At 40.7% G+C, this 25,686-nt stretch overlaps 2 protein-coding genes across 5 annotated transcripts in view; one reads left to right on the plus strand and one right to left on the minus strand.

Moving 5' to 3' along the window:
* Positions 1-25,672, minus strand: part of IDUA (iduronidase, alpha-L-) — a 44,799-nt gene extending 19,127 nt beyond the window's left edge. The window contains exons 1-2 of the mRNA XM_027653246.1: positions 25,487-25,672; positions 22,231-22,371 (exon numbers count right to left, since the gene is read on the minus strand). Of these exons, the coding sequence (XP_027509047.1) occupies positions 22,231-22,371; positions 25,487-25,611 (266 nt within the window). The 5' untranslated portion in view covers positions 25,612-25,672. The remainder of the gene's footprint in view (positions 1-22,230; positions 22,372-25,486) is intronic.
* On the plus strand, positions 1,640-20,070 carry SLC26A1 (solute carrier family 26 member 1). Of its 4 annotated transcripts, none has more exons than XM_027653244.1 (4): positions 1,640-1,745; positions 3,150-3,354; positions 13,133-13,781; positions 15,158-20,070. In XM_027653244.1, the coding sequence occupies exons 3-4, from the start codon at positions 13,161-13,163 to the stop codon at positions 16,676-16,678; spliced, it is 2,142 nt and encodes a 713-aa protein (XP_027509045.1). In that variant the 5' UTR covers positions 1,640-1,745; positions 3,150-3,354; positions 13,133-13,160; the 3' UTR covers positions 16,679-20,070. The 4 variants fall into 4 exon arrangements, with proteins under 4 accessions (XP_027509045.1, XP_027509046.1, XP_027509044.1 ...); XM_027653245.1 differs by having other exon boundaries at positions 3,272-3,354; XM_027653243.1 differs by lacking the exons at positions 1,640-1,745; positions 3,150-3,354 and adding exons at positions 4,211-6,587; positions 12,648-12,714.
* Positions 25,673-25,686: the final 14 nt, after the last annotated feature.

Here is a 25,686-nt window from a genome sequence, read left to right on the forward strand (position 1 = left end):
AATTATGTATGTCAGTTCAAATTCTTGCTGCTCCTAAGTTCTCCAGAAGGAACCATCTTCAGAAGTACCCATCTCATTTTTTAGCCAGGAGAATAGGCTGTTGAATGGATAGGGAAGTACATCAGCATCTACAAGATGAAGGTCAAAACCTCTGGACAGAAAATGTCAGCAAGTTTATTTTTTCCAAGATGGCAACTTGTTGTCCTCCAAGTACCTCTTATAACACAAAAGGATCCTGCCTCCTTGGGGTTTTTTGCAGCTATGAGTAATGAAATGAAGCCAGTTTAAAGTCCATGCTGTTAAAAAGACCTTGTTTGCTCCAAACTCACCAATTGTCTACATAAGCTTCCTGTTCTGTTGAGTACTTCAAAACCCTCTGAACCTTAAAAAAAGATTCCTAAGGGACTGTGAGCACTATGGAAATGTGGAGTATATGGAGGGCAGAATAGCCCTTACTAGCATTCACCTTTCCAGAGGCTGAATTCTTGGCAATTCTCACCAGGATTCCTCAATGTCAACCAAAAATCCTACTTGTCTGGTATTTCAGGTTTAAGTACAAGATCATTAATAAATAACTAAGAAATCAGTAAGCTCCTGGGTTATCAATAAAAAACACTTCCCCCTTCTGAATTGAGTGGAAACTAACAATATAGTACACATTCACACTAAAGCTGCTTCTACCATATTCTTGCTCCACTCACTCTTGCTTCCTATGATCAGGTAAAGTAAATCTCCTCCTGTCCGTGAAATCCCCACATCCCAAAATAACCATGATCACTTGAACTTTTGCAGGCTGATGAAGACTGATTCTTCCTCCCCGGTGGTCCCCAGGCAAAACACAGCCTGTGTTTTTTACACACGCTTTGCCAACCAAAAACCTAATTCAGAGGCTTTTTCAAAGGCCAAAGACTATAGTTTCTGCACTCACACTAAAGAATGGGCATATTTTAACACTTCTGTGTTCATTTATTAGCTCTAATATTTTTCTGCATTTGCTCCTCAGCTATAACATTTGTGTAAGCAGGGACTGAAAATCTGCTTGCTTTACGATAACGGCACAGCTTCTGCACGGAAGTGCAACGCCGAAGACTTCGGTCTGTGCTGGCTCACACTACCCGTAATTCACTCACCCTATAACGTCAATGAGTCAGCCCAGCAGCAATGGGAGGATGCATTACAAAACCACACAGCCAGGCAGCACCCAGCCCTTGCTGATGTCACAGCTTGTCACAGTTAATCCATCCACACGACCATTCGGCGCGGTACATGCGCAAAAAGAAGGACGGGCATGAATCTTTGTGGGTTAGGAACGAACTGGCTTCAAAAATGGAGAATGCATCGTCTGTTATTTACTGGAAATCACTGCCTCTTCTACAGGCCAGTCAGGAGGCTGCGCATCCAGCTGGATCTTTTTATTTTTTTAAAAACATAAAAATAGAATTGACTTTGATTTATGCAGCATCTTAATAAGCTTCTTTCCTCTTTGAAATCAGCATTATTTGAGCTTCACCTTTCAAAGCAACTCACAAAATCCTTGCTGTGATCTGGCTAAAATTCACAGGCACAGCAGTGTGAGCAAACAATGGATGTTTTCAAGCCGATGCTAATCACAGCCTATCATTTTCCATTTCTTACCCAGCCTGCTTTTGTGAGCATAGTCCTTCTTTCAGCAATGAACGTGCTGTGTGTGGGGGAAAGAGAGAGAGAGAGAGGCAGACACAGCACCAACTGCTTCCTGTGCTGAGGTGAGTTAGCCTCGGAAAATGTGGTTAGACTGTTGCATCTCTTCTCCCCCCTATACCATCCTCCTCCTCCTTTAAAACAAATTCAAGAGGTAAAAGAGGAAACAGGCTACAGAAGCAGTTTAGGCAAAGGCATAAGCTATTTTAATATCTGGCCTCTCTAGACATGCGAGCATAGCCAATCAGATCAGCTAGGCATGGACAATTCAGAGTGTTGTGACACCCTGTCATCCCTTGTTGAGATGTTATGTTCACATTCTTTTGTAAAGGGAACTAATAAATAATGGTAAGATGAATCCAGAAGCAGAAAATGCTTTTTGGCTGCTTCTTCACTACAAATTTAAAGGCTCTGCAAGCGACTGAAAGAAAGGTTCTGTCATGGTACGCGAGCTGGGCTGCTAGAGGACAGACACCTTTCTGATGAAATTTGATGTATGAAAACGATTTCCTTCAGCATAAATTGGCAACAAGTAAAATATTCATTGTGGTTTTATGTTGTTCTTGATGATGGAACTCCAAATAATGTCACCTATATGCAAAAGTTTTGAAAGGAACGGTAACTAAATCTATAACTAAGATTGAAGGGTGGCTTTTCAGACACACAAGGAAGAGAAATTATGATCAAACACTAAAACTAGCTTGCTTCAAGCACATAACTCCTTTTGGCACAGCCTGGGAAAGCAGGCAGTGGACTTTTCTTTCCAAGAAGCAGCAGAACTATTCTCTGTACACATGCAGCATTCTAATTCAAGCACACAGCCTACTACTGCACCTTCAGTAATGAGCCTCCGGGGTAATACTTGACTTAACTGTTTTCATTTCATGCTTCTGTTATTATGACTCCTTCATGATCACATCTTTATTTTCTGTAGAGAGAGACTATCCTTGCTACATTAAATTTGCCTCTAAGATTTACAAATATGAGTAGCAATGTTCATACTCATCATTATGCAAGCTTCGGTTCCACAGTTCTGGCTGTTTAGGGATGAAACAACTGGCAGTTTTGTTTATGAGGCAGAAGAAGTCAGACATTTTACACTCAATGTCAGCTGATGGGATGTAAAGTCTTCCTAAATGTAAGATTTATTAGCTAAGCCCCCTCCATGATTTATTTTAATAAAACTCCTTTTTCAAAGGACTTAATTCACGATCATGGACAACTGAGTCTAAGGACAGTTCTAAGCACCACCTGCCCTAATCTCATTTAACACATTGGAGTAATTTTTCAGCCAACTGAAGCAAGCATTCAAAACTCGTGAAACCGCATTTCTGTTTGAGGTCCACATAGTACAACTGGTTTTATTAAAGCCGAATAGTAGGGGTGAGTAAGAAGTCAGAGACTACCAGTAGCGCCTGTAATGTATAATGATTAAAACTTTATCTTTTACCTGTGATTACCCACTACAGGACAAAGATTTCTCCAGTACTACTATTTATTTATGTTATCTCACTGTAAACACCATTGGACTGATAACGAATTGGAAAGACCCACACTGGATCATGATACAATTTCTAATCTACTCTTCTAGAAAGCTGTGCTCCTGAGGTACTGTGCTACTGAGTGCTGGCAGAAAAACTGTTGTGGAACTACGGCAGCTATTCTGTGCCTTTGGTAAGTGCTAATCCATTGGTTCTGTGTTTGTAGTGGGAAACAGACAGAGGGATGTACAGTGAAGGAGATTTTATTTTACGCAGTTTTGAATACATAAATGGGCACTGAACTTCGCAGATCTCAGAGTTTCTCCTGCTGCAGAGACTACATAAGATTTTTTTCATTTTAAAAAAAAACAGTAATATGTTCTTTCCCCACATATACATCATTTCAGGCTGCACTGGACACTTGCCGCAGGTAGAGAAGGAATGTTAGGTGGAGTGCATACAGGATTTAAAAAGAGTGGATGATTACTTTCAGTGTGCCCATCTTTCCTATTAAATAGCAACCAAATGAATGCTTTTTAAGCACACACCTGGTCAATACGATATCAAGGTAAATTACAGACTAACTGAGGCTTGAGGACATTTTAAATAATGCAGGCATTAGGCTTAAGATTTTTAATTCACAGAATTTATGAACTTCAGACGTGCACAGAAGGAAGAACAAGGCTATTACATTTAGACTACACACTTTTGAAGATTTGATGTTATTGGTGGCCAGCAAACAAACAATTTTAACCACAATTTTATTGTTCTAAGATTAACCTTCCCTGTGTGACTAATTTAGCATTATTTTTTAAAGTACATAATTAGGTTACCTGATATGAATTGTATGTAGTAATGTCATAAATTTTTCTGAAATAATCTAAAATCCTCAGTTAAGTGTGTCAACAAATATATTTTATCTCTTTCTAATATTTCTTTCATAAATACCTCTGTTTGATTTTGCTTTTAATCTTTTGCAGTTCTTAATCCAGTTAAGATTGTGCATCTGTTCATAAGGATAAATAGTAAGTCACACAAAGGAAAATCATCTGCAAACTCACAATTACCAGCCAATGGTTATCATTTTTCTAACACAGTTCCTATTCTTAGAGATAGGTGTTTCATTGCAATATGTCTTTTGGTTATTTTGGCCAATTACCATTGTTGCACACTGGAGCATTAGACATGGAAAGACAGTACTTTTAGAATTTAGTCCTTTTTCGTTAGTGTCAGTGGAATTCAACCAGGATGCCAGGACCAGCCCACTCAGAATTAGTGCTGGACTGAAGCCTTCATGAATGACTTTATGCAATGGAGTGTGAGCTCCCATCTCCATAATTCACTGATGAATGTTCTGTCAGTACTTCTGTATGTTAAGTAAAGCTTGTTCATCATAAAATGTAATTTCTTCAAAACTATATTATTTTCACAACTCCTAGGGGTAGAGTGAGAGATTGTTTCACATAGTAATTTTTTTTTCCCTATGCAGAACTGTCCTGTCCAGAGATATTTACCCTGACTTTTATGGTGCTGTGCCTAAAGAATGTTCACATATTTCAAAATTATAATTTGAAATTTCTTTCTTTTAGATTTTCAGAAAGTGTTACTTTTAGGGTAACCTGAGGCAAAACAAAGTTACAACCAACTCTATATGGTAGGAGTCAAGTGATAATGATATCATAATATCCTCCTCTCTCTCAGGAGCCTGATATTGAGAAAAGTGCTGTTGGAGAAATGCAGAGAGATCTCAGAATTGTTACATGGGGGAAAACCCAATTATTCTGCAAATTCCAGCATTGCAAATACCAGAAATTGCAGACTTTCCAAATATTGGAAACACAAAGGAGAACGGAGTGGGCAAGCTTATTTTGGCACTGAAGCAAATGGCATGCACATTATAAGAGGTTATTAGAGAAGATAAGTCTTGGTTCTAGGAATTAGGCAGTAAAATGGATGAAAGGACAAATATGAGACACTTGAGTTTAAGTCTTCTTTAAGAAGAAATACTCCAAGGCTGAAATGAAAGTAACAGAAGAATGTCAGTGGAGATATTTTCCATCCTGTAGTGCACAAGACCAAAGAAACACACTATCCTGGTGACCATTGTGCAAAATTCATCATGCAGATTAAGTGTACTACTGCTTCCCCCTTTTATTAAGAGCTACCTTAGCAATAGCAAAGGGACAGGACTGCTTGAAAGGCTTTCTATAAGAAGGCATGAAACAAGGTTTTACTAAGATTGGAATTACCTTCTTAAGATTTTGGTATTAGAATGTCACAACTACTGTCACCAAGTTTGAGTTCCTGGTAACAGCCAGCAGTTTTAAGAAGCCATGACTAATTTAACATCAAAGAGGTGAGATGTGCTTCCCTTTCTATTCCTCTCTTCTGTATGTTTTGACTTTTCATTTCCATCATTTTTATGTTTCCCTTTTATTTTTAGAGAGCAGAAAACAACTTTCTGCACTGGGATAAAAGACAGTGTTGGAATCTGACCTTCTGTAATCATGTCTGTGCACTGCAACCCACTGCAAGCCAGTAACACAATGTTTTTTAGGCCTTGCAACTCCCATCTCAGATTCTTATAGCATGCATGCTCTTTTTCTTCCTTGGCTGAAAGACATGCATGTGTTCTCACATCTTAGCTTGTAGTACATTCCTGTGAGTTGTGGCCTTGTGCCCAACCTGTTAATCTGCACTGCTTAGTAATCATTAAACATTACATATCACTTTTGTTGAGAGGAGGAGATGGATGTTTATTTGTCATTTGGATAGTCTGCACCTATCCAAAGAGCCAAGGTAACTGAGATGGGACTTGGTCATTTATATACCTCACAGGAATGAACAGAAAGTCAATCTTTGTCCTCTGATCTGCCTGCATTTTTACAGAAGTAACAGATCTTGTGATCTGAATGCGCTGACATGCAGGAATGGAACTCTGACCTCCAGCAGTCCCATTCTATGCACTGAGCAGAACAGTACTTATTCCAGCCTGCAAAGTGCACTCAAGCAAGACTGCAGTTCTCTTCATACACCTCGAATACGTAAAATCAAAAACTAATGCTACACGTGGATGCATAAACCAAATCAAATCTCAGATGAGAAGTAGCTTCAAAGGTCAGAGATGTGTCAGCCTGAACTCAGCATAATTTTTGGATCAGTATTAGTTAATTAATAATCTTATGCATTATTTAAACTCAAATCCTCAGCTAGTGCTACATATATATACAAGTTTACAGAGCAATACAAGTGACAACACACTACCAAGCAGCAAGCTCAAGATTCCATAACTACCCATTCTTACCTTGAGGAGTATTTAGCTAATAATTATCCTTTATGCAAATAGAGCAATGCCTGACTGAAGACTTTCATTCATTCCAATGTGCAAAAACAGAGGTGATACACTCCTGTCAAAAAGCTATCCAGGTAAGAGACTTGTCTCCCTTCCCACACCTCTGAACTCAGGTTTATTTGTTCTTTGCCTGTTTTCAAAGGTGTGAAACTGCCTCTTTTCACTTATTTTGCGCACTGGTGTTGGTTTTTTTGTCATTACATTGCTGTTCATAAATATTGCTTATAAGGTAGATACTGGGAAAAAGCTGGTAAAACATGCAGTCAGCTGAAAATGGTACGACAGTCATCTTTTCTGCAGTCCTGGTCTAAGAGTTCAAGACCGGCCACTTGTCTAGTTTTTACTTATATTCAAGAAAATGGCATGCATGAGGCTTATTTGCTTCTCAAAATACCAAAAGTGAGAATTTTCTTAGCGATTAAGAATGAAAGATGGTTTCCAAAATATTGTCCTTATCGCATATAGTAACCCTAAGACGCCAGGGGAGGCAAAAGGAATAAACATGAGAATGGTATATCAATTTGGTGTTCTCTGTAACACCCTAATATGGCTAAACAATGTCCAGCAAAAACAGAGGGCACAAAACAGAGCTTAGTATTTAACTTTGTGAACGACAACCAAGGTCTTGAAAAGCTGTCTTGAAAGATTTTAAAAAACAAAACCCCAGACTTTCTCTTTGGAACAGCTGCCTTTCCAAAAGCAAGAAGTCCGATTTTTAGTAATGTTTTTTGATTCCACAGAAAGTGCCCTTTTAGTGGTCATGTCCTAGGACTCTCCAGAAGAATAATGTTGTCTTGCCCTCAACTGCATGTCAATATTTTGACCAGCAGGTTTTGGAATCCTTGAACAAAACGAGTCTCTGGAGAACCAATGAAACTACCTGATCATTTATTTGGCAAGGTATGATCATTCCCAAAGACGGTCTGATGGGCCAGCCTTAACAACAGGTGCTGGCTGACTGTGTGAGTTCCACTGTAGCCTGCTCATCAACTGTGGGGTTATTACATGTCGGTGGCTGCTGTCTTACTCACTGGTATAATGAACTGAGAATCCTTGGGAAAATAAGAATTGAATCTCAGCTGCCAGTGAATGCAAGCATTTTAAAAAAAAAGCCAAATCTGTCTGGCAAATCCCAGACCAATTTCTAATTGGAATTAAAAGTTGTGAACTGGAGATTTTAATTAGAAATACACAAATCTAAAAGGCCGCTTGACTCTCAGAACAAATCTCCCCTTAGTATAGCAGTTTTAATTTGCAGAGGAGTTGTTCTGGCTTTCCTAACTCCTCAAGACCACTAAGCCGTAATGCTTTTTCCTCTTTCACTTTTGGATTAGTCTAAAAGTGCTTTGTTTTAGCACTTGATCACTTCTAAAACTTAAAGGTTATGTTGACATTTCTAAGGAATCATGCAGAACAAAAACAGATTAATAAATCAAAGTAGTAGGTGCTAAAGAAGTATTGCATTATATTATATGCAACTCAGGGGATTTTATTTCAGACTAGTCAGGTCCCACAAGCTAAATGTCCTCCCTACATCTGTTCAAATATGTCCAAAGCACCAATTGCTGGCTCAGGTTTTTATGCTGCCATAAAGGGTCAAAGTGCACAGGGGCAGAGTTTCCAGGTGCCTTCCTCTGAAAAAAAATGTGGTTTGCAAGCATAACACAGCTCTGTATATTGAATCTATGCACTATAAGTGCGGCTAACCATGGATTTTTTTCAAAATTTTGTCAATGCTCAAAACCAGAAAAGTAGGGTAATAACAGCCATTAGAGACCAAGAAAGGTTTCTTACAGACAGAAAATGTTTCTGATAAGAAACATGAACAGTTTAACTCAACAACTACAAGTGTTTTCAAGCAAATATTTAACTAAACTGATGTGTCTTATATTTTTTCTGTAATTTATGCAACAAAAATACAATCAAACTTCAGTTTATAAATACAAAACTTGCTCTAACCACATTAGTTTGAAGCTCATTTTTCATACTTCAAACATGAAGGAAACTGTAAGCATCACTTGGCTCAAACTCTTTAAGAGGACTTTATTCCACTTACACTTGGAATCACTGTTTTAGCAAGAGTGAGCAATTCTAGTATAGAGTTGTGATACTGTCTGACTTCTGTCCCACATACAGCATTTAAGAGATCTCCTTAGCATAAAAAGTCAGGCTCATCCCAGCTCAGTTTATTCCCTCTTGGACTTTCTAGAGATACAGCTTCGGATTTTCTGGTGGACAAACAGGTTGGGGAGACAAAAGGATGCAAAAGAATAAAGTTTTTTCGGGTTGTGCTGTTTCACAAAGAACAACTCATCCAGCCAAAACAGTTTTTATGTACCAGCAGAAACTGCTTGCAAAGAGAAATCCCACAGAACATACTGCAGAGAGATTTGGTCAGGTCACTGGTGAAAAGACAGGCAGAAAGGTGGGACTAAAGCCAGCTGGAAAGCTGGCAGTTTGTCTGGCTTGAATGGTTCTTGGCTTTGTTTCTCTTTTTCACAAGATAAAGTCAGTGCATTTAACCTAAAAGAATGAGTGGTTCAGACTGCGGTTCTGCTCAATTGTTTTTGCTCATATGGTCAAGGGAAACTTGAAAAAAACTCAATTGTGAAGACTCCAAACGTTGAAATACAAACAAAAATAACCAATACTATTTTCGTTGCAACCGTATGGATGTTGTACCTGTACATGAATGTGCACACAAGTAAACTTTCACTTGCTTTGAGCAGTTCACGATGTTCCAACACCAAAGTCAGACACAATGAACTGAGACGTTCTGTGCTATATGCTGCTCCACCTGCACATCCCTGCTAAGAACAGCTCTTTCAGCAAGCAACGGGAAGACTTCTCTTGCATAAAATGCAAACATTACGTTCTGTGAAGCTCTGGAGGAGGAAAGTGAGACTGAAATAGAGGTTGCCCCTTTCTTATGAACCACCTAGTATAGCCTAAGTTGAAAATGGGTCAGTTTGGTGATCCAGTAAAGGAATCCATTTACTGACACCCCTAGGGCTCCTGCATATCGCTCAAGTATTACCACTTTGGAAGGCTCATGTTGTATCTCAGTGCTAAAATCAGAAAGCTGGAGTTTACTCACGTGCACAGGAGCAGACAGATCTCCTCTCCATCACTCTGTCTTTGGAGATGGCAGCAATAATTTAGCTCTGCTAAATTGCACAAATGCACAGGGGATAGCAGGCAGCTAAAGTGGAATCTCATTTGCTTTAGGTGAAGCAACTAAGTTATTACTGAGCTACAGGCATCACAGACTTGGATTACACAGCTGAAAAATGGGTTGCTGATAACAATGTCCCTCCCATTATTTGGTGTGACTTTACTATGTTCTAAAAGCAACAAAGAAACTTTAAATATTAACAGCTTCTGGAAGCCAATCTAGGTTTAGAGCTGAGTGTTTTACAGCTACCATATTCATTTGGCATGGAGTCTTAAAGTATATATAGCACAATAAACAACTATTTACAGGAAGGAAACTCTTCCTTACAGGAGAAAAAAGTATTGAAGAAAATGACCTCCTGTCAGCCTGAACGCAAAAGATACACGTTTTATTGCACTAGGTTTTGGGTTTGGGTTTTTTCTTTTGGTTAGTGGTGTTTTGTCAAAAGCTACTGTAAGTAGCAGTATAAGTAAGGCAGTGTAGCTAAGATATATTACTAAATTATCATTCATAAACAACACCTCTTAATAGATATACATAGAAATTATATTCCAATAATCTTATGTATTAAAAATCACTACATCCCTCAGGAAGCTGCAGAAACAATACATGTGTGAATTTCAATAGGTTTTTTTTGTAAACACCAAATTACTCCCAGGTAAATTGTATGAGTTTAGAGAGAGGCAGACAGGAACTGTGCAATTAAATATGTGAGCCTTGTGTACAGAAGCTGATGTAATCTTCTTTATGTAGCCTATAAAAAACACTCATTGGATATTGAACTGCCCACTAGCTTTTAAGTTTGTAAAGCAAGGAAGGGCACAGTACTTATTTCTTGGCTCTCTGACTTCATTTGGCTGTAAGAAGTGAATGGCATTTGAATAAGGACTTGCTGTCCTCACACACAAGCCTCTCATTCTCCAAACTAATTTAGGTAAGACAGGAAGTATTGGGTTTTTGCATCTTAAAAATGAGAGTCTTTATTACACTTGCTAGCATTCTGTGTTTGGTAAACTTTATTCATATGCTTTTAAGTTTTTCTCTTGCTGTTGTAACTTATTCTATCTTTTCTCTCACATTTGCATTCTAACAAAGACTAGATCCAACCCATTTCCTGTCCAAGCAGGACAAGAATATGCTAGGATATGTCCTAGCATAACCATGCAGTACATTAGGGTCTAAAGTAAACTTGGCACTGATAAAAAATAGATTTTGATCTTTCTAAATAATTACACTAAATTGTAATTAATGTTTCCTTATGATAGAAATAAACCTTATTTACAAACACAAAGGAATTTATACAACGGGAGCTAAAAATGGTTTTATGTAATTGGGATGGACAGAAATCTACTGATTTTTTAAAACATATCTAAACTACTTTTCAACTCGGACACTCTGTCCACGAGTCTCTAATAAGAACGCCTTTTCTGCCTTTTATCAATTTATAAATCAGCTATCTATCTATAACACCAAAACATCCTGCTTCAAGTTGTGATGAAATTTTGCATGACCTTATAAATCACACTGTATCATTTACAATAATACCTGGGAACTTGTTTCAGATTTCTGCACTAGTTACAGATAATTATCTTCCTATTATTCTCAATTTGCTGGCAAAATGTAATTATTAAAATCTTGAAAAAAATTTCTAAGCAGGATAGACAAAAGGCTTTCTAATACGCCACTCTCTATTTGGACTGCTCAAGATAGAAAGCTTACAGGTTGTTGACAATCTATTCTTTTGCTTATCAATTACCCTTCCAGTTGGACTCGCAAACCCTTTGCTTTTTCTCAGCTTTGAATTCTACGTTTTAACTGGGTGATACCAAACATTAACAAATCAAAACACTCTTCTTAACAACAAAACCAAAAATATATGAAATTTACACAGACAACGATGTCTTCTGTCACTAGAGTCTAAACTTACTATTAACTGTTAAATTCATTAAAATATACCAACAGAGTACTGTGCCAGTGAGTGTACTTCAGGTTTTAGGAAACTGATGGGTACGGCTTCTGCCTCTGGATATTGAAAGAGGAAAGAAACAGGTTTTCGTTGTAAGTGAAGACAAGCTTTGACATTATTGCAATGTCACTCCTGGCACCAAAAAGCTCTGCTGCAGGGATCCTATCTGTTTATGACCCTGGGAGAGGCAGGGCTTGGAGAAGGTCTGCTTTCCTAGACATTCCACATACTATTGTACCAGCACATACTATCTGCATTTAGGTCAATGAGTCATTCCTTATCTCACTACTCATGTACAGTCATCCACTCTTGGAAGTCGGTTCTTTCTTTCCACCGAAAACCAGAAGATAAGATCTGCCACCTGGCATAGTCTGTTTGATATTTTCCTCCTGTCTGCTCCTATTTTTACCTTTTTAGCTGTGTAAGTTAGGGCACTTGCATCTTTTGCCTCTCAGTCGTGTCCCGAACCTACCCCCAAAATGATTTATGAATGCACTTAGCTAATTTCAACCTAATTTGACAATTGAGTAAACATGCAGAGGTTGAGTTTGGAGAAAAGATTCTGTCCACTGAGGCAAGAGACACCAAAAGTACCACCATCTGGGGAATGTAGATATTCCTATTCACTGCGTATTAGAAAACTAACACGCAGAATTATAGGAAACACTGCCCGTTTTGTTCTGCTGTACACAGAATTATTTGTTACATCTTATTTCCAGAGAGCAAGAGTAGGGTAACTATGTGTTTAAACTTGAAAACACTAACATGCAGTGCTCCTCTGCAACAGTAACAGATTCCATCATAGTGCAGGGTCCATATGTTGCCAAAGTGATATTTGTGAGGAGATGCTGAGTAACAGAAACTGCACATCAAACCAATCTACAATTCAACAAGCTGGTGTTAAGCAGCAACTACAAAGAGTCCATCAATGGCTTGTGTACAAATTTTTGCACAAGACTAAACTGTTGCTCTTCAGAAAACTCTGCTTTACAGGTTCTACTAGCAACATTTTTCTCCTGTGCATTGACGACAGCTGCAGTGGCAGATCATTATACCACATGTGAGTTACAAATCGGTGACTACAAGATGCACTCACTATCAACAAGACTATAACCTACCTCACATTTATTTCACACCATAAAGTGCTGCCTCTGCTCACAGAGATCTTCGTGATGGAACACTCGGGAGAGATGACGAAAATCTTTGTTGAACAAAGACATTACTAATTTAACCCCATTTTTCCTTGGTAAAACAAACTGGATTAAATTGAATGTACTCCTTAATGTCTGCAAGAAAGGGCTCAATCTGCAGATTTATTTTTTAGTGTTATATGCCACTGTAGCCCTACGACAGTGTGCTTCTTGGGATGATGCTTCCTTAAAAACAAAATCAGGTGACAGACTGTTAGCAATAAAGCATCTGTGCTAAAAAAAAACATGATGAATTGCAACCTAACAGATGATTTCTTCACATTGCAGGAACACGTAAGTGAAGTAAACTGGGACAATGGAAAGACAGCTCGAGGCTACCAGAATGGAAAACAGCACCTCTTCCTTCTTTATCATGGAAAGAAAGACACATGTGAAGATTAATAGGAAACAAGTCATGCTAGCTAAGCTGAGAAAGAGCTGCTCCTGCACCCCACAGAAGCTGAAGAACTTTGTTATGGATTTCTTTCCTGTTCTACGATGGCTTCCCAAGTACCAGTGCAAAGAATACATTTGGGGGGATATTATGTCTGGGTTAGTGATTGGGATAATTTTGGTGCCTCAAGCAATTGCATACTCACTGCTGGCAGGTCTGAAGCCCATTTATAGTCTTTACACGTCATTCTTCGCCAACATCATCTATTTCTTAATGGGTACATCCCGTCATGTATCAGTTGGCATTTTCAGCTTGATAAGCTTAATGGTAGGACAAGTTGTGGACCGAGAACTTCTCTTGGCTGGGTTTGACTTGAATGATGATGCCCCACCAGCCTTGGGTGATGGCTCTCTGCAGAATGACAGTCTGTCCAACACAACTGCCTTCAACCTTACAATTGCGGGGATAAATGCTGAGTGCGGGAAAGAATGCTACGCTATCGGCATTGCTACAGCCTTGACATTCATGGCTGGAGTGTATCAGGTAAGTGGTTGCTGCCATCCAGAGGCACGGTATGAAGTTCCTAAAGCTTCTTTGTATGACCTAAGCTTTGGTTTGACCCTCTTTCAGTGAGAGATACGGTATCAGTTCACTTGAATGTATGTGTACCTTGGACTGTTTTCTCCAGGAAGACTAACCGTATGCAACTCAGAGAAAGCATGACACAGGCAGTTTTTCCTAGCTACTAGCAAGCACAGACAAAACAAGAGTCTTCTGCAAGACCATTAACATTGTTTTGATACTCTACTGCCTTTTGGCCTTGTTGCTTTCACGGGACCATGACTCCCACTAGAGGTTTTATCATGAGGGAAATTTCCAGGTAACTTCTTCAACAGTGAAGAAGTAATTCTGTTTCCCTCGATATTTTAACAAAGGTGCAGACATACTCATTCTACAGGTTTCACAATGTGTGACTCAGTGTTGTGCTAGGGGGTGCTATGCTCTACGAAACTGCTGTGCAAAGATAATTCAAAAGCAGAAAGGACAAGAGGAGAAATAGATTGACCAGCCTACTTTTCAGATAATGGCTGTGCTGGACTCTTTAAGACTTGCCAACATGGTGCCCATCACAAGGATATCAAGAGAACACAGAAGGAAGCATCAGGAACATACTTAACCTATTAATTGTATATATATGTGTGTGTATACATACATATATATATATATGAATTAAGAAAGAACTAGCTATCTCCCTGTTTACTAAGAAATTTCAGACCACATTTAAGAGAAAAAAAAAATGGCCCTTGTGAAGCTATATTTTCAAAGCCATCTAAGAAGGAATTAGTTAGGGACAGTATCCTGAGATATGGGAGAGTCTGTGAGCACTTCTGCCACTTCTGACCTTAGGCATGCCATAAAGGTTGTCTGTGCTCCACTTTCCCTTCTGTTCACCAGGCTAAAATTAAAAGCTGTTTAATACAACACCTAAAGTAGGGATCTTACTTGTTGTCATTCAAGTTCTGTTTATAGCACAAAGGCTGTAAAATTTTATTCACTTTAAGACAGAAAAAGAGAAAATTTGCTTTGGTATAACAGAAGCATTTTGTATCCACTACTCTTCTGCATAACAAACAAAATTCAGACAAACCATTTCAGTGGAGTCACCTCAGACCACTGTTTGACTGACCCTGTCTCAAACTCCTCATTCACCTCTCGGGTTTGTAGGGTCCCACAACAGTAAAGGGAATCACATGTTTTAAAAGCAGACTGGAAAAAACAAGGGATAATTCCCGTTTTAAGACTGAAATAGCCAAATGCTATCAGCCTCCAGCTAGTTCTCTCCCATCTGTGCTTAATTATTTGCAGCAACAGTTACAGCTCATGTATTTTTTTTCTTTTCTTTTTCTGTGTTTCCTCAGGTTCTAATGGGGATTTTCCGTCTGGGTTTTGTATCTATGTACCTATCTGAGTCGGTACTGGACGGCTTTGCAACCGGTGCTTCCTTAACCATTTTAACAGCTCAAGTGAAATATCTGATTGGAATAAAAATTCCACGTAGCCAAGGGCATGGGATGCTTGTTATTACCTGGATTAACATTTTCCGGAACATTTCTCAGGCCAACCTTTGTGATGTCATCACAAGTGCCATTTGTATCGTGGTGCTGGTCACTGCGAAGGAACTGGGAGATCGGTATAAGCACAAACTGAAATTTCCTCTTCCCACAGAGCTGGTAGTTATTGTTGTGGCAACACTGGTGTCACACTACGGGAAGTTAAATGAAGTCTATGCATCCAGTGTTTCTGGAGCTATTCCAACAGGATTTATTCCTCCAGAGGTACCACAGTTCAACTTAATGCTCCGAGTTGCTGTAGATGCTTTGCCTCTTGCCCTAGTCAGTTTTGTCTTCACTGTGTCCCTTTCCGAAATGTGTGCAAAGAAATATGCTTACACCATCCGAGCCAATCAGGAGATGTTTGCTGTGGGGTTCTGCAACATCATCCCTTCTTTTTTCCACTCTTTTGCAACCAGTGCAGCTCTGGCAAAAACCCTTGTCAAAACATCTACAGGCTGCCAGACTCAAGTCTCTGGAGTAATTAGTGCAATGGTCGTTTTGCTGGTGCTGCTCTTCCTGGCACCTCTCTTCTACTCCTTGCAGAAGTGTGTCCTGGCTTGTATCATTATTGTCAGCCTCCGAGGAGCCCTGAGGAAGTTCAGAGATGTGCCAGCACGGTACCATGTGAATAAGGTGGACACGCTTGTTTGGGTCATTACTGTGTCTGCCTCTGCCTTGGTCAGCACAGAAATAGGGTTGTTGGTTGGCATGGTTTTCTCCATGTTATGCATTGTTGTTCGGACACAGCGGCCACGGACAGCCCTGCTTGGTCAGATCCAAGACACAGGCTTTTATGAGGATGACTTAGAATATGAAAATCTCACTACTGTTCCAAAGGTCAAAATATTTCGTTTTGAGGGTCCACTTTACTATGCAAATAAAAACTACTTCCTAAAGTCTCTGTACAGATTGACCAACTTAGATCCTAATATAGAAGCTGCTAGAAGGAAGAAATATGAGAAGAAGGAAAAGCAGCATCTGCAAAAGGGAAATCACAGAACTGCTAATGGACTGGGCATCGGAGAAACCACTTTGCAACTAGTTCCTAAGCAAATCGATTTCCAAGCCCTTGTTGTAGATTGCTCCTCCATCTCATTTTTGGACACCACTGGAGTTAATACCCTAAAGGAAATCCTGAAAGACTACAAGAACTTAAACATTTCTGTTCTTCTGGCTTGCTGCAATCCCTCAGTGATAGACTCTCTGAAAAGAGGAGGTTACTTCGGAAGAGATTTTGGAAGCATGCAGGAAATGCTGTTCTACAGTATACATAATGCTGTGCTGTTTGCAAAAGACCAAAAGCTTCCAGCAGATTGCTCAGTTTAACCCTATGGCTTCCCTGACAATTCACCACAAAAGCAACAGATGCAGTGGGGCAATTTGCAACAGGTAAATTATCAGACACGCTATTGGCTGTGTACAAGCCATTCTCCCCTGAAGAGCTCCACTGTTTGTCAGATGCCATGTAGAACAGCCACTGAGGATGCAGTCCAGGACAAGCATGGAACAGGTCAGACTATCACCTGCACCTTCACTTTAAAATGCAGGTGATGTGAAGTAAGGAATTTTGGGATTGGCTTGTCCCTTGCACCACGATCATTTATGACCCAACATGTATGTCATGAGACTGTTGTACTCATGGTCAGCCCAGTGTCACCTGGCTCTCCCAGGGGTTTAATGACCGGTTTGTGTTAAGAGGGTTAAGCCATTCCCATGAAAATGCAATCAATCCAGTATCCTGGACATGCAATGGTTTAAATTCTGGCTTGCAAGGCCCTGCCCCTTCCATCATTCCAGATGTGCTCCTAAACAACTCCCACTGTCTGCACACAAATATAATGTATAAAATATTGTGGAAAGTAGCATGTCTCTCCTACTCGATTACACAGGCTTAATAGCATAACCTGCCACAGGAGAAGAAATTGTGATTCATCACAGGTTCCTCTCAAAACGACCATTTCCAAAAATTGCTGCTGGAGTTGGCTGTTTTATTAGCTTAAATCTGTGGTAATTAGTTGCTGAAGGCTGTGATACCCCTAATGATGCCAGAAGAAACACGCTTGACGCAAGATTTTGTAACTAGTAAGAGGATAAACAGGATTAGGGAAAACGAATGGCTTTAACTGCCAGTCACACAAACACCCAGGTAGCTGTACCACAGTCCTGTAAAAATAAGTTGCCTCTGGTGGGCAGATGCAACTCTAATTCAGGGATACATAGGGATCACCAAACATAAAACCTCAGAACCGTGATGCAGTACGTCACCTTCTTCCTACAAATGCCTGCCTGGGTTCAAGGAAAAACAGGAGCAAATAGGGTAGGGTGGGAAGGTAAATCTGTGAGTTGCCTACAAGGGGATTGATAGGTCAGTCAGAACTGCCTGGCTGGTCTTCTCTGATGCAATGCTAATGAAGTATTACAAGTAACATACCTGGGCCAAGCAAAGGGAGCAACGCTTTGTAACTTGTGATCCTGGTATGTTGGAAAAATTCCACCACTGTTTGTACATACTACAGACGTTGTGGGGTTTTGTTTGTTTTGCTTTGGGTTTTTTTCTTCCTAACATATTAGTCTTTGATTTGAGGTCCACTAGACCATGTTTTCCAGGTCTAGTCACTTTCTATAATAATTTACCTTAGCTGTTGTTCATTGTGCTTTATGTTGTATGATACTGCCAGTGTCAGTTGTTTTGTTATATATGCATATTCTTTTTATTACAAGTAAGCGTAGCTTTGGATTTTGATTTTAACACAGTTAGTACACAGTGTTCTGGCTCATGGCACAGGCAGAATATCCTCCACTCAAGTTTATAATTACCTGCACAAAAGGTAGGAAATCTGCCCTGTCTCTCTCATTAATCATGGCTGGTTCATACAGCACCAAGCACAGAAGGAAATTCTATCACAGCTGTGCCTCTTACAATTAGCAGACTCTAGAAACAGAGTCCACGTAGAAGCTCTAGAAACAGAGCTTCCAAGTATGCAGAAGCCATTTCTTTGCTGTGACTTTAAAAAAAAAAAAAAAAAGAAGTCAGGTCAACACAACATGTGACTTGCTTGTTTCAACTTTTTAGATCTCTGAAAGAAAAAACACTCAAACTGAGGCTCTCCAGGTACCCCAGGCACTGTCTGGCTCTCAAGAACAAGTATTTTGTTAAAGGAAAAGTAGTGTTTTACCAAAAGATAAAAAAATAAATTCAAAAAAATAAAAAATGTCTTCACAGGGATTGAGAATAGCACAGTATTAGCTGATTCAATACTGACATTTTCATGAACTCATTACTGTTAAGAAGGCCAGAGCAGTAAAACCTGCCAGAAATGTCACAAGATTAAAGGATTGATCATTGGCAGCATTTTCATGTCATCAAACAATTCACTTATATTATTATTTAAACTGCTGACTTGGTATGCCTAGCTTTTCTGTTCTAAAGAGAAATGAGCAGAGCCCAAGGAAAAAATATTGCTTTGTGTAACCATTCTTTGATCAGGAAATATCTCTTTTAAGGTCCTGCTTGCGGCAAGCATGAGGAGTTAATACCACACAGTATCAATACAGACATTCTTAGGCTGCTGTGCCAAAACAAGCTGTCATTGGAAGTCAAATAAAACATCCTAGCAATCCAGACATTTTTTAGCTTTATGGATCAATCCACCAACCCAGAACATAAAGAAAAAAAATGCAAAAAATACACTTAAGTCTAGAGTAATCTCATTTTAAAAGAGAAAAAAAAGAGGTTCTAATGGAAGGTGTATCCTTGCAACAGTCTCCAGAGAAAAATGAAGACAGGCTGAGAAATTAAGAGTCAGAAGTCTCTTTTTCATCGTATTTATTGTAGGAATGGTACAAAAGGATACCTAAGCTAAGAAACTTGGCTACGCAGAAGAGAGAGTAAGCTTTAGGACTTTTACTACAGAGAAAGAAACTACTGATCAGAAGAAACCATAGAAATAATTTTCTGGTTTGGGTTTACTGGCAGAACTGGCTCACAATCAAGCTGTGTTGGACAATGTCAAACACAGCAGGGAAACAACTTCAGTGCTAGGCTGTAGGGATGTTGGGAGACTCTGAATTATTTCTAAGGACTATGTAAAAGTTAATTAAAAAAGCAAACCTTTTTCTAGCACATTTATGTTTGCTATACTGTGTTATACCAAGACGAAGGACGTGAAGACTGAAAATTAACAAAAACTGCTGATACTCTTCTCTCCTAATCTACCAGAGATTAAGTATGGTGTATTGCAGAGGAGCTGGGGATGGTCTCGTAATTCCGACTATGTTAATATTAATACTGTTGAAATAAAGATTGTTATATGCCTTTTAGGAAATGTTATATGCTTCATATAGAATGACTGTATTTTTGTTCACTGTGATGCCTTGTGATTTATCATGTATCATGTAACAAACAGATTTTAGTACTGCTACATAAGAACAGAAAAGGGTTCTTAACTTGTGGACTGTGTGTGTCCCTTAGAGCTGGGCAAAGAGTTGGGAATCTTCAGCTCAAACTGTCCTGTTGACTATTTAAGCATGGCAAGAATGTGTGGTTTAGGTGTCAAAACAGCTCTGTTTATTGGCACTGGTAACTAACAACCTGGGAACTGTCCAGTCCCTGAAAAACATCTTGGGTTTCCCAATAATCATGAATATTTCTATGCCACAAGACCAAGAGACAAATGTGTGCTTTTGGCTGGAAAATAAAGCCAGCAGTTCTTTGAAAACAGTTTATCTTGTGGTATCCTTTTGCAGGTGGTGAAATAATGGGCTAACTCAGAATAAAAAAAAGATAAAGAGGTGGGCTTCCTGTACTAGAAAATGGTTAAAATGAAGGGATGCACTTGGCACTGGGGGATTAGAAGACATAATGAGAAAGACCACTATGGAAGTGAGAAGGGGAAGGTGGCAGTCTTTTATTTGAGCACATCTGCTTCTCGGGAGAAACATTTATGCCCCCTTTTTGATAATGGCACAACTGAGAGGAAAAGCAAAGCCTCTATCTGTTAGGACTCCACAGAGGTGGTACCTCCTAGTCCTCTGTTTTCTCTAAGTGTTCCTCTTCAGTCAAGTGCCCATTTTCATATTCCATGAAGTCTTCTCTACTCACTGACCCCACGACATAACGCAGTTCTGCTGCTGGAGGTTTCTCACTCAAAACCTCTACATCCTTTTGGAAACCACTGGTTCAGGAAGAAAACTGCACATGCACAAAATTCAGCATCAGGACTGGACCTCTCCTTCTCCTACTTGCATTCCTGCCCGTTGCTTTTTTCAATTCCAGTGTTTGTCTGCACACTCCATGCTCTCTCTCCTTCCAAATCACTGCTGACACTCAGACCACTCCTACCCTTGAGGCACTACAGCTTTGCTGGGGACTTCCTGATTGACTGCTAAGTTTCCATGCTCCCAGAATTCTAATTGTGTGAAGGATTGTACCCCACTTTGAAAGACTCAGTGCCTCACTTCCCAAAAAGGCTGAGCAGAATCCATGACAGATGCATTCCTTTCCCTCATTTGGAAAGCCCAATTCAACACATGGCACAGCTAAGACAGGCTGCCAGGAGGGATTCTGAGCTCCGACTGTAGATGTGGCTACTTTCTTTTCAAAGGTACTCGCACATTTTTCCTAAGTCAGATGGTTACAGAAACCTGAAAGACCCAAGCCATCTCTCAGGAGAAACTTCTGAGATCCAAGACAGGGACCCCAGCAGTGGTGAGCACTGGTAGTTGCCCTTGCCCCTGGATCACTGCAAGAGTACAAATCCCACAGTCCAAAAAGAGAGGGAGACACAGTAGAGGAAAGAGCGTTCACTGGAAACTTCCACAGGGAAAGATGAGCGCAAGGAGTTCTGTTGCCTGCTATATTCACAGATGAACTAACATACAGAGGTCACTCTGGGCTACAGATACAACACTTATCTGTGTGCAGGGCTTCTCATCACCTTCCCAAAAAACCTACATACACAAGCGCACCCTAATAACAAGGAAGAAAACTTCTGTTCCTAATACACACTTCAACACATGCAACTCTTTTGCTCACATCCCTTTTCCACGGTTGCTTCCCCTTGTTTCCTCTCCTTCCCCTTGTTGCTTCCCAAAAATGATAAATTCCCATTGTCCTGCATCGGGACAGCGCATGCCACAGTAATGTAGATTGTAAACATGCTCAGCTCAGCAACAGTCTGAGCCAGGCAAAACTTTAAGAGCTATTACAACTTTTGATGGGGTTTTTATGTTTTGTCTTCCCACACAGACCCTGCTCTAGGCATCTGTATTTGGTTATTTCCACTGGGCATATTGGTATGAGTGCATTTAAACTGAGTTTTAAAATGGGACTTGAAAGGCAACGAATTCCAACGTTGTCCTCTCAAAGTCTGACATGTATTTCCATAGAACTAGAAATGTTTTCTGTATATGAATCCTTTTGGAAGAAGGTATTAACTGGTATTACCCAAATTCACCATTTTAGTTGTCACTACCTGTCAACTGATGCAGTGCACAGGTGGGTTCAGGATGCAAAAAGTAACTTCCAAGTTAGGTAGAAGGAAGATAGAAATAGTAGTAAAATAGTGGTAGTTTTCATTTGGATCTCTCAGTAAATCAGGCTTGTATCAATCTTCGTGGGACTTTTTTTGCTGTATCATGTCTCCTAAATTAAAGGACTAAAAAGTAAGCCATCTTTCTAGTATCTCAGCTTCTCAACAGAAGCTCTCTCTTTCTCAATCTCATAAAACCTCAAAATAATTCCCATCTGTTGGAACACAACTGACTTCCAAGGAAGCAAAGACATGCCCAGCTTGCAAGTAGACAAAGATAAATATCAAAGTGAGCACCTGTTGGACCTTTTAAGTTTTCCCAGACTCTGACTTGAGGTGTTTGCTTACCTAAGAGCAACTAATTCCAGTAACCAGTGAATTCGAACTTGTTCAATGCCACCATGTGGAACAGAAGAAATGTAGGCAAGGTTCAGCTCTTGATCTTTGCTCAGGTCAAACAGGTCAGCACGGCTGTGAGGTAAAGGAGGGCTTCAGGAAAAGAGGGACAGAAAAGAAACAACACATTGCAACATTAAGTAACAGCACCACTGGGTATGCAAAGATGCCTATGCTAAGTCCCTACACCAAACTGCAAGATCCCACTTAGCATGAGGAGCACCATCTAAAATGAGGTAAAAGCAAAATGCAGTTGCAGGTTATCTGGGGCTAACTGGCTATACATGAGGTTTGCCAAAGTGGAACACAACTTGGGTGTATCTCATTGGCACGCTCGCAGGAAAGCATTACAGGCAGTCACTACTGCACAGACAGCAATCTCGGGCAGCAGTGGCCCTGAGAAACCATACAGTGGCAGTCACCCTGTTTGAGTACCTAATGATAAGGGAGCTCAGTGTCCCCTAGGTTCTGGAATGGAAGTCAGACTTGCTGACGTCTGTAGTATGGAAAATATGGGCTTGACCTTCCTGCTGAAGTTCATACAATGACATCAATTTGTGCTCTGCTGTGGAAGCTACACTTGTTAGAAGTAGAATTACATGGTCAGAGCCTTCATATTCTTCAGCCATGTTCAGCTCAGCCTTAAGCATAAGGAAGCATGGGAATATGTGGCTTGAGGTTCCCATGCTTGATGCTGAAAGCAGTTTAACAGGCTCACAGCTACACAGCCACAATCATGCTACGTGTCTCTGCTGTCTGCTTATTCCATTGAAATCAACATTACACTGCAGCAAACTCCTGTTGTCCCTATCTCCACCAATAAATAGCTGCAAGATGGAAGTCAGAAACTCAGAATGCTGCACGGTTCACTAGGTTTGGTCATCCTTGGGGACTTTCACTGAGCCTCCTGGTAATGTGTACATTCTGAATGGTAAAGCATTTGTATCACAGGAAGGATAAAACAGCACTGCCCCTAAGGTTTGGTAAAATACTTCCACATGTTTTCACACTGCAGCAAGAGATGACTTGTTCTCGAATTGCACACTGTATATTATCTGTTTAAGTCAAAAAACAATCCAGTTTATGCTTTGCCTGTTGTGGTCTGTCTCCTATGATGTGTGGACTACACTTGTGCTGACTGCAACTGTGCTGGGAAGAGTCATACTGTCATCCTTTCCTCCTCTGTACCCCTCCACATATTCATCCCACCACCAAGGACTCTGCGAAATGAACCTGCTACTGTACAACCAATCTGTGCACAAAGGGAGAAAAGTCTGACCCCACTCGAACAAGAACCTGATACAACTGAGATACTGCCTATCTATTACTACATCTCCTGCATCCTTATCTGAAAGCGTGTCTTGACACACAACACATCCCCTTAGTAGGGCTTAACACAATTCAGCCAGTATATGTGAGACCCCTCTGCAATTTTATCAGCATAAAAGGCACTTAAAAACCATCTCCGTAAGACTGCTTCAGGTAACACAAGGGAGACTGAGAAGTTACTGGCTCTACTCTTACTAAAAATCAGCCATTTGGGTACTTTTAATTGTTCCAGTGGATGTCAACAGTATTAACTACCAGATTATGAAGGAGTGCTCTACCACTACTCTGAAATTCAAACTGGCTTCGGTTCAAGTGGCAAAGTTGGAAAGTCACAGAGCATTCACATATTTTTGCTTAGTCCACGCTAAATAAACACTCTGAAATTCAGACTCTGCTAGAGAGAAATCCCGCAGAAACTATGATGAGACACAAAAGAGAGCTGACAGAATAGTGGGTTTTGTTAGTGGTGATACCAGTATCTGCCCTTTCCTTTTCTGAGTGCAAAGTGCCCATCCAAGAGAACCTCAAGCCTTGCTCCCAGGCTTTATCAGCTGCTGATCCACAGCTGTTCCCTTGTCCAGCTGTCTGAAACTGTGACACAGAAAAGAACCTTTAACAGCTGGAACCCAGTTGTGCCACCGTGTGAGCTTTCAAGGGAGCTTGAGAAATACCACTGTTGGCCAAGTGTTATAACTGAATAGCTGCTGACCCATGGAGAGCCTCTGCTGCTGCTCCTCTGCCTTTCCCTCACATGCCTTTCGTGTTTGCAGCTTTCCAAAGGTTTTCACACAACTAAAATCATGGGTGCAGTTTAAATGAGCTAAACATACTATTTTTAAGGCAGGTTTTCATTAATGTTTCCTAACATTGCAAGCAAAAATTAAAACAAAAAAATGAAACAAAAAAGGTAAAAAAAAAAAAATCCAGAAAACTCAAACATCTCTCTTAATCAGAACGTATTTTAGGTCCTGTTCTGTTTTCCCAACAACATGGAAAATTAAAAAAAAGTTGCAATTTTTGACTTGGGGTACCTTCATGCTTTTTCCAAAGCACATGCTGCTGACTCCATCCCTACTGCAACTCTTTTCCATACATGTGTTATTTAATCCACTGTACGCCTAAACTGAGGAGGTCATAATCCCTTTAGAGTAAGATACAAGCGTGGCAGGGGAATGTACCATCTCTTGCTTTCAAGCCTTCCAGAAGCCTACATGTATCTGACAAAACTCGAAGGCTAACCCTAACACAGTTAGCTCAGCAAGACTGGGCTTTCTCCAAGAATCAAATCGCTACCAGGATACAGGGCGGTGGAGATGACATTTTATTCATGGTCCCAGCCATCCCCCTGACTTAGGGCAACCAGACTCACCAGCCCCATCAGGAAGATGGTGCACCTGGAAAGTGTTTGTCAAGAGGAACAAACTCCTAGAAATATCAGTCTTTTGTCTGATAGTCCCAGAACTATCAGAAGTTTGCCTGGGCCTATTTAGAGGCCGTGGCAATGGAAACACTGAAAAGTAAAGGAAATGAGTTCAGAGTATCAACATATGCGCTCTGCTGGGGGAAGAGGAAGGTCTTCGCGTGTTCGAGGGGGCAGTGAAGCAACTCGGCGAGGGAATGTCGCCCGGGCCTATTTTTTTGGCCAGTTCACACTAACTGGCCACATCCCACATTTTGCTCTACGCTGGTGGAGCTAGTGCCACAGAAGCTGAGCAGCGAGGGGCAGCAAGGCCCCCCGATCCCACAGGAGCAGGCTCGGGAGAGCCTCGGTTCCTCCTGGAAGGCAGAGAGTCCGCACGCCCCGGGGATCGAGAGGGCGGGAGGCAGCCGAGGCGAGAGCCCCGGCGGAGGGGCCCGGGGCCAGGCCGTGCGCGCTTACCAGAAGCCAGTGCTCCTCCAAAAGTGCTGCAGGGGCCGCTCGGCCCGCTGGGCATCCACGTACACCTCGTACGCCGGGGAGCCCGCGCCCAGCGGCACCAGCAGCAGCCACAGCAGCGGCCCCATGGCGGCGGGACGGCGGCGGGGCCCGCCGAGCGCCACGGGCGCCCGCTGCCGACGCGCCAGGGCACGCCCCGGGGG

The sequence above is a fragment of the Corapipo altera genome, unplaced genomic scaffold (genome assembly GCF_003945725.1).
Source record: "Corapipo altera isolate COAL_440 unplaced genomic scaffold, ASM394572v1 61305, whole genome shotgun sequence".
In the NCBI taxonomy this organism is placed as follows: Eukaryota; Metazoa; Chordata; class Aves; order Passeriformes; family Pipridae; genus Corapipo; species Corapipo altera.

Coding starts and splice junctions, on each gene's coding strand:
- SLC26A1 (XM_027653244.1), top strand. CDS start 13,161: ATGGAAAGACAGCTCGAGGCTACCAGAATGGAAAACAGCACCTCTTCC. Junction 13,782..15,157: donor TCATGGCTGGAGTGTATCAG/GTAAGTGGTTGC, acceptor GTGTTTCCTCAG/GTTCTAATGGGGATTTTCCG.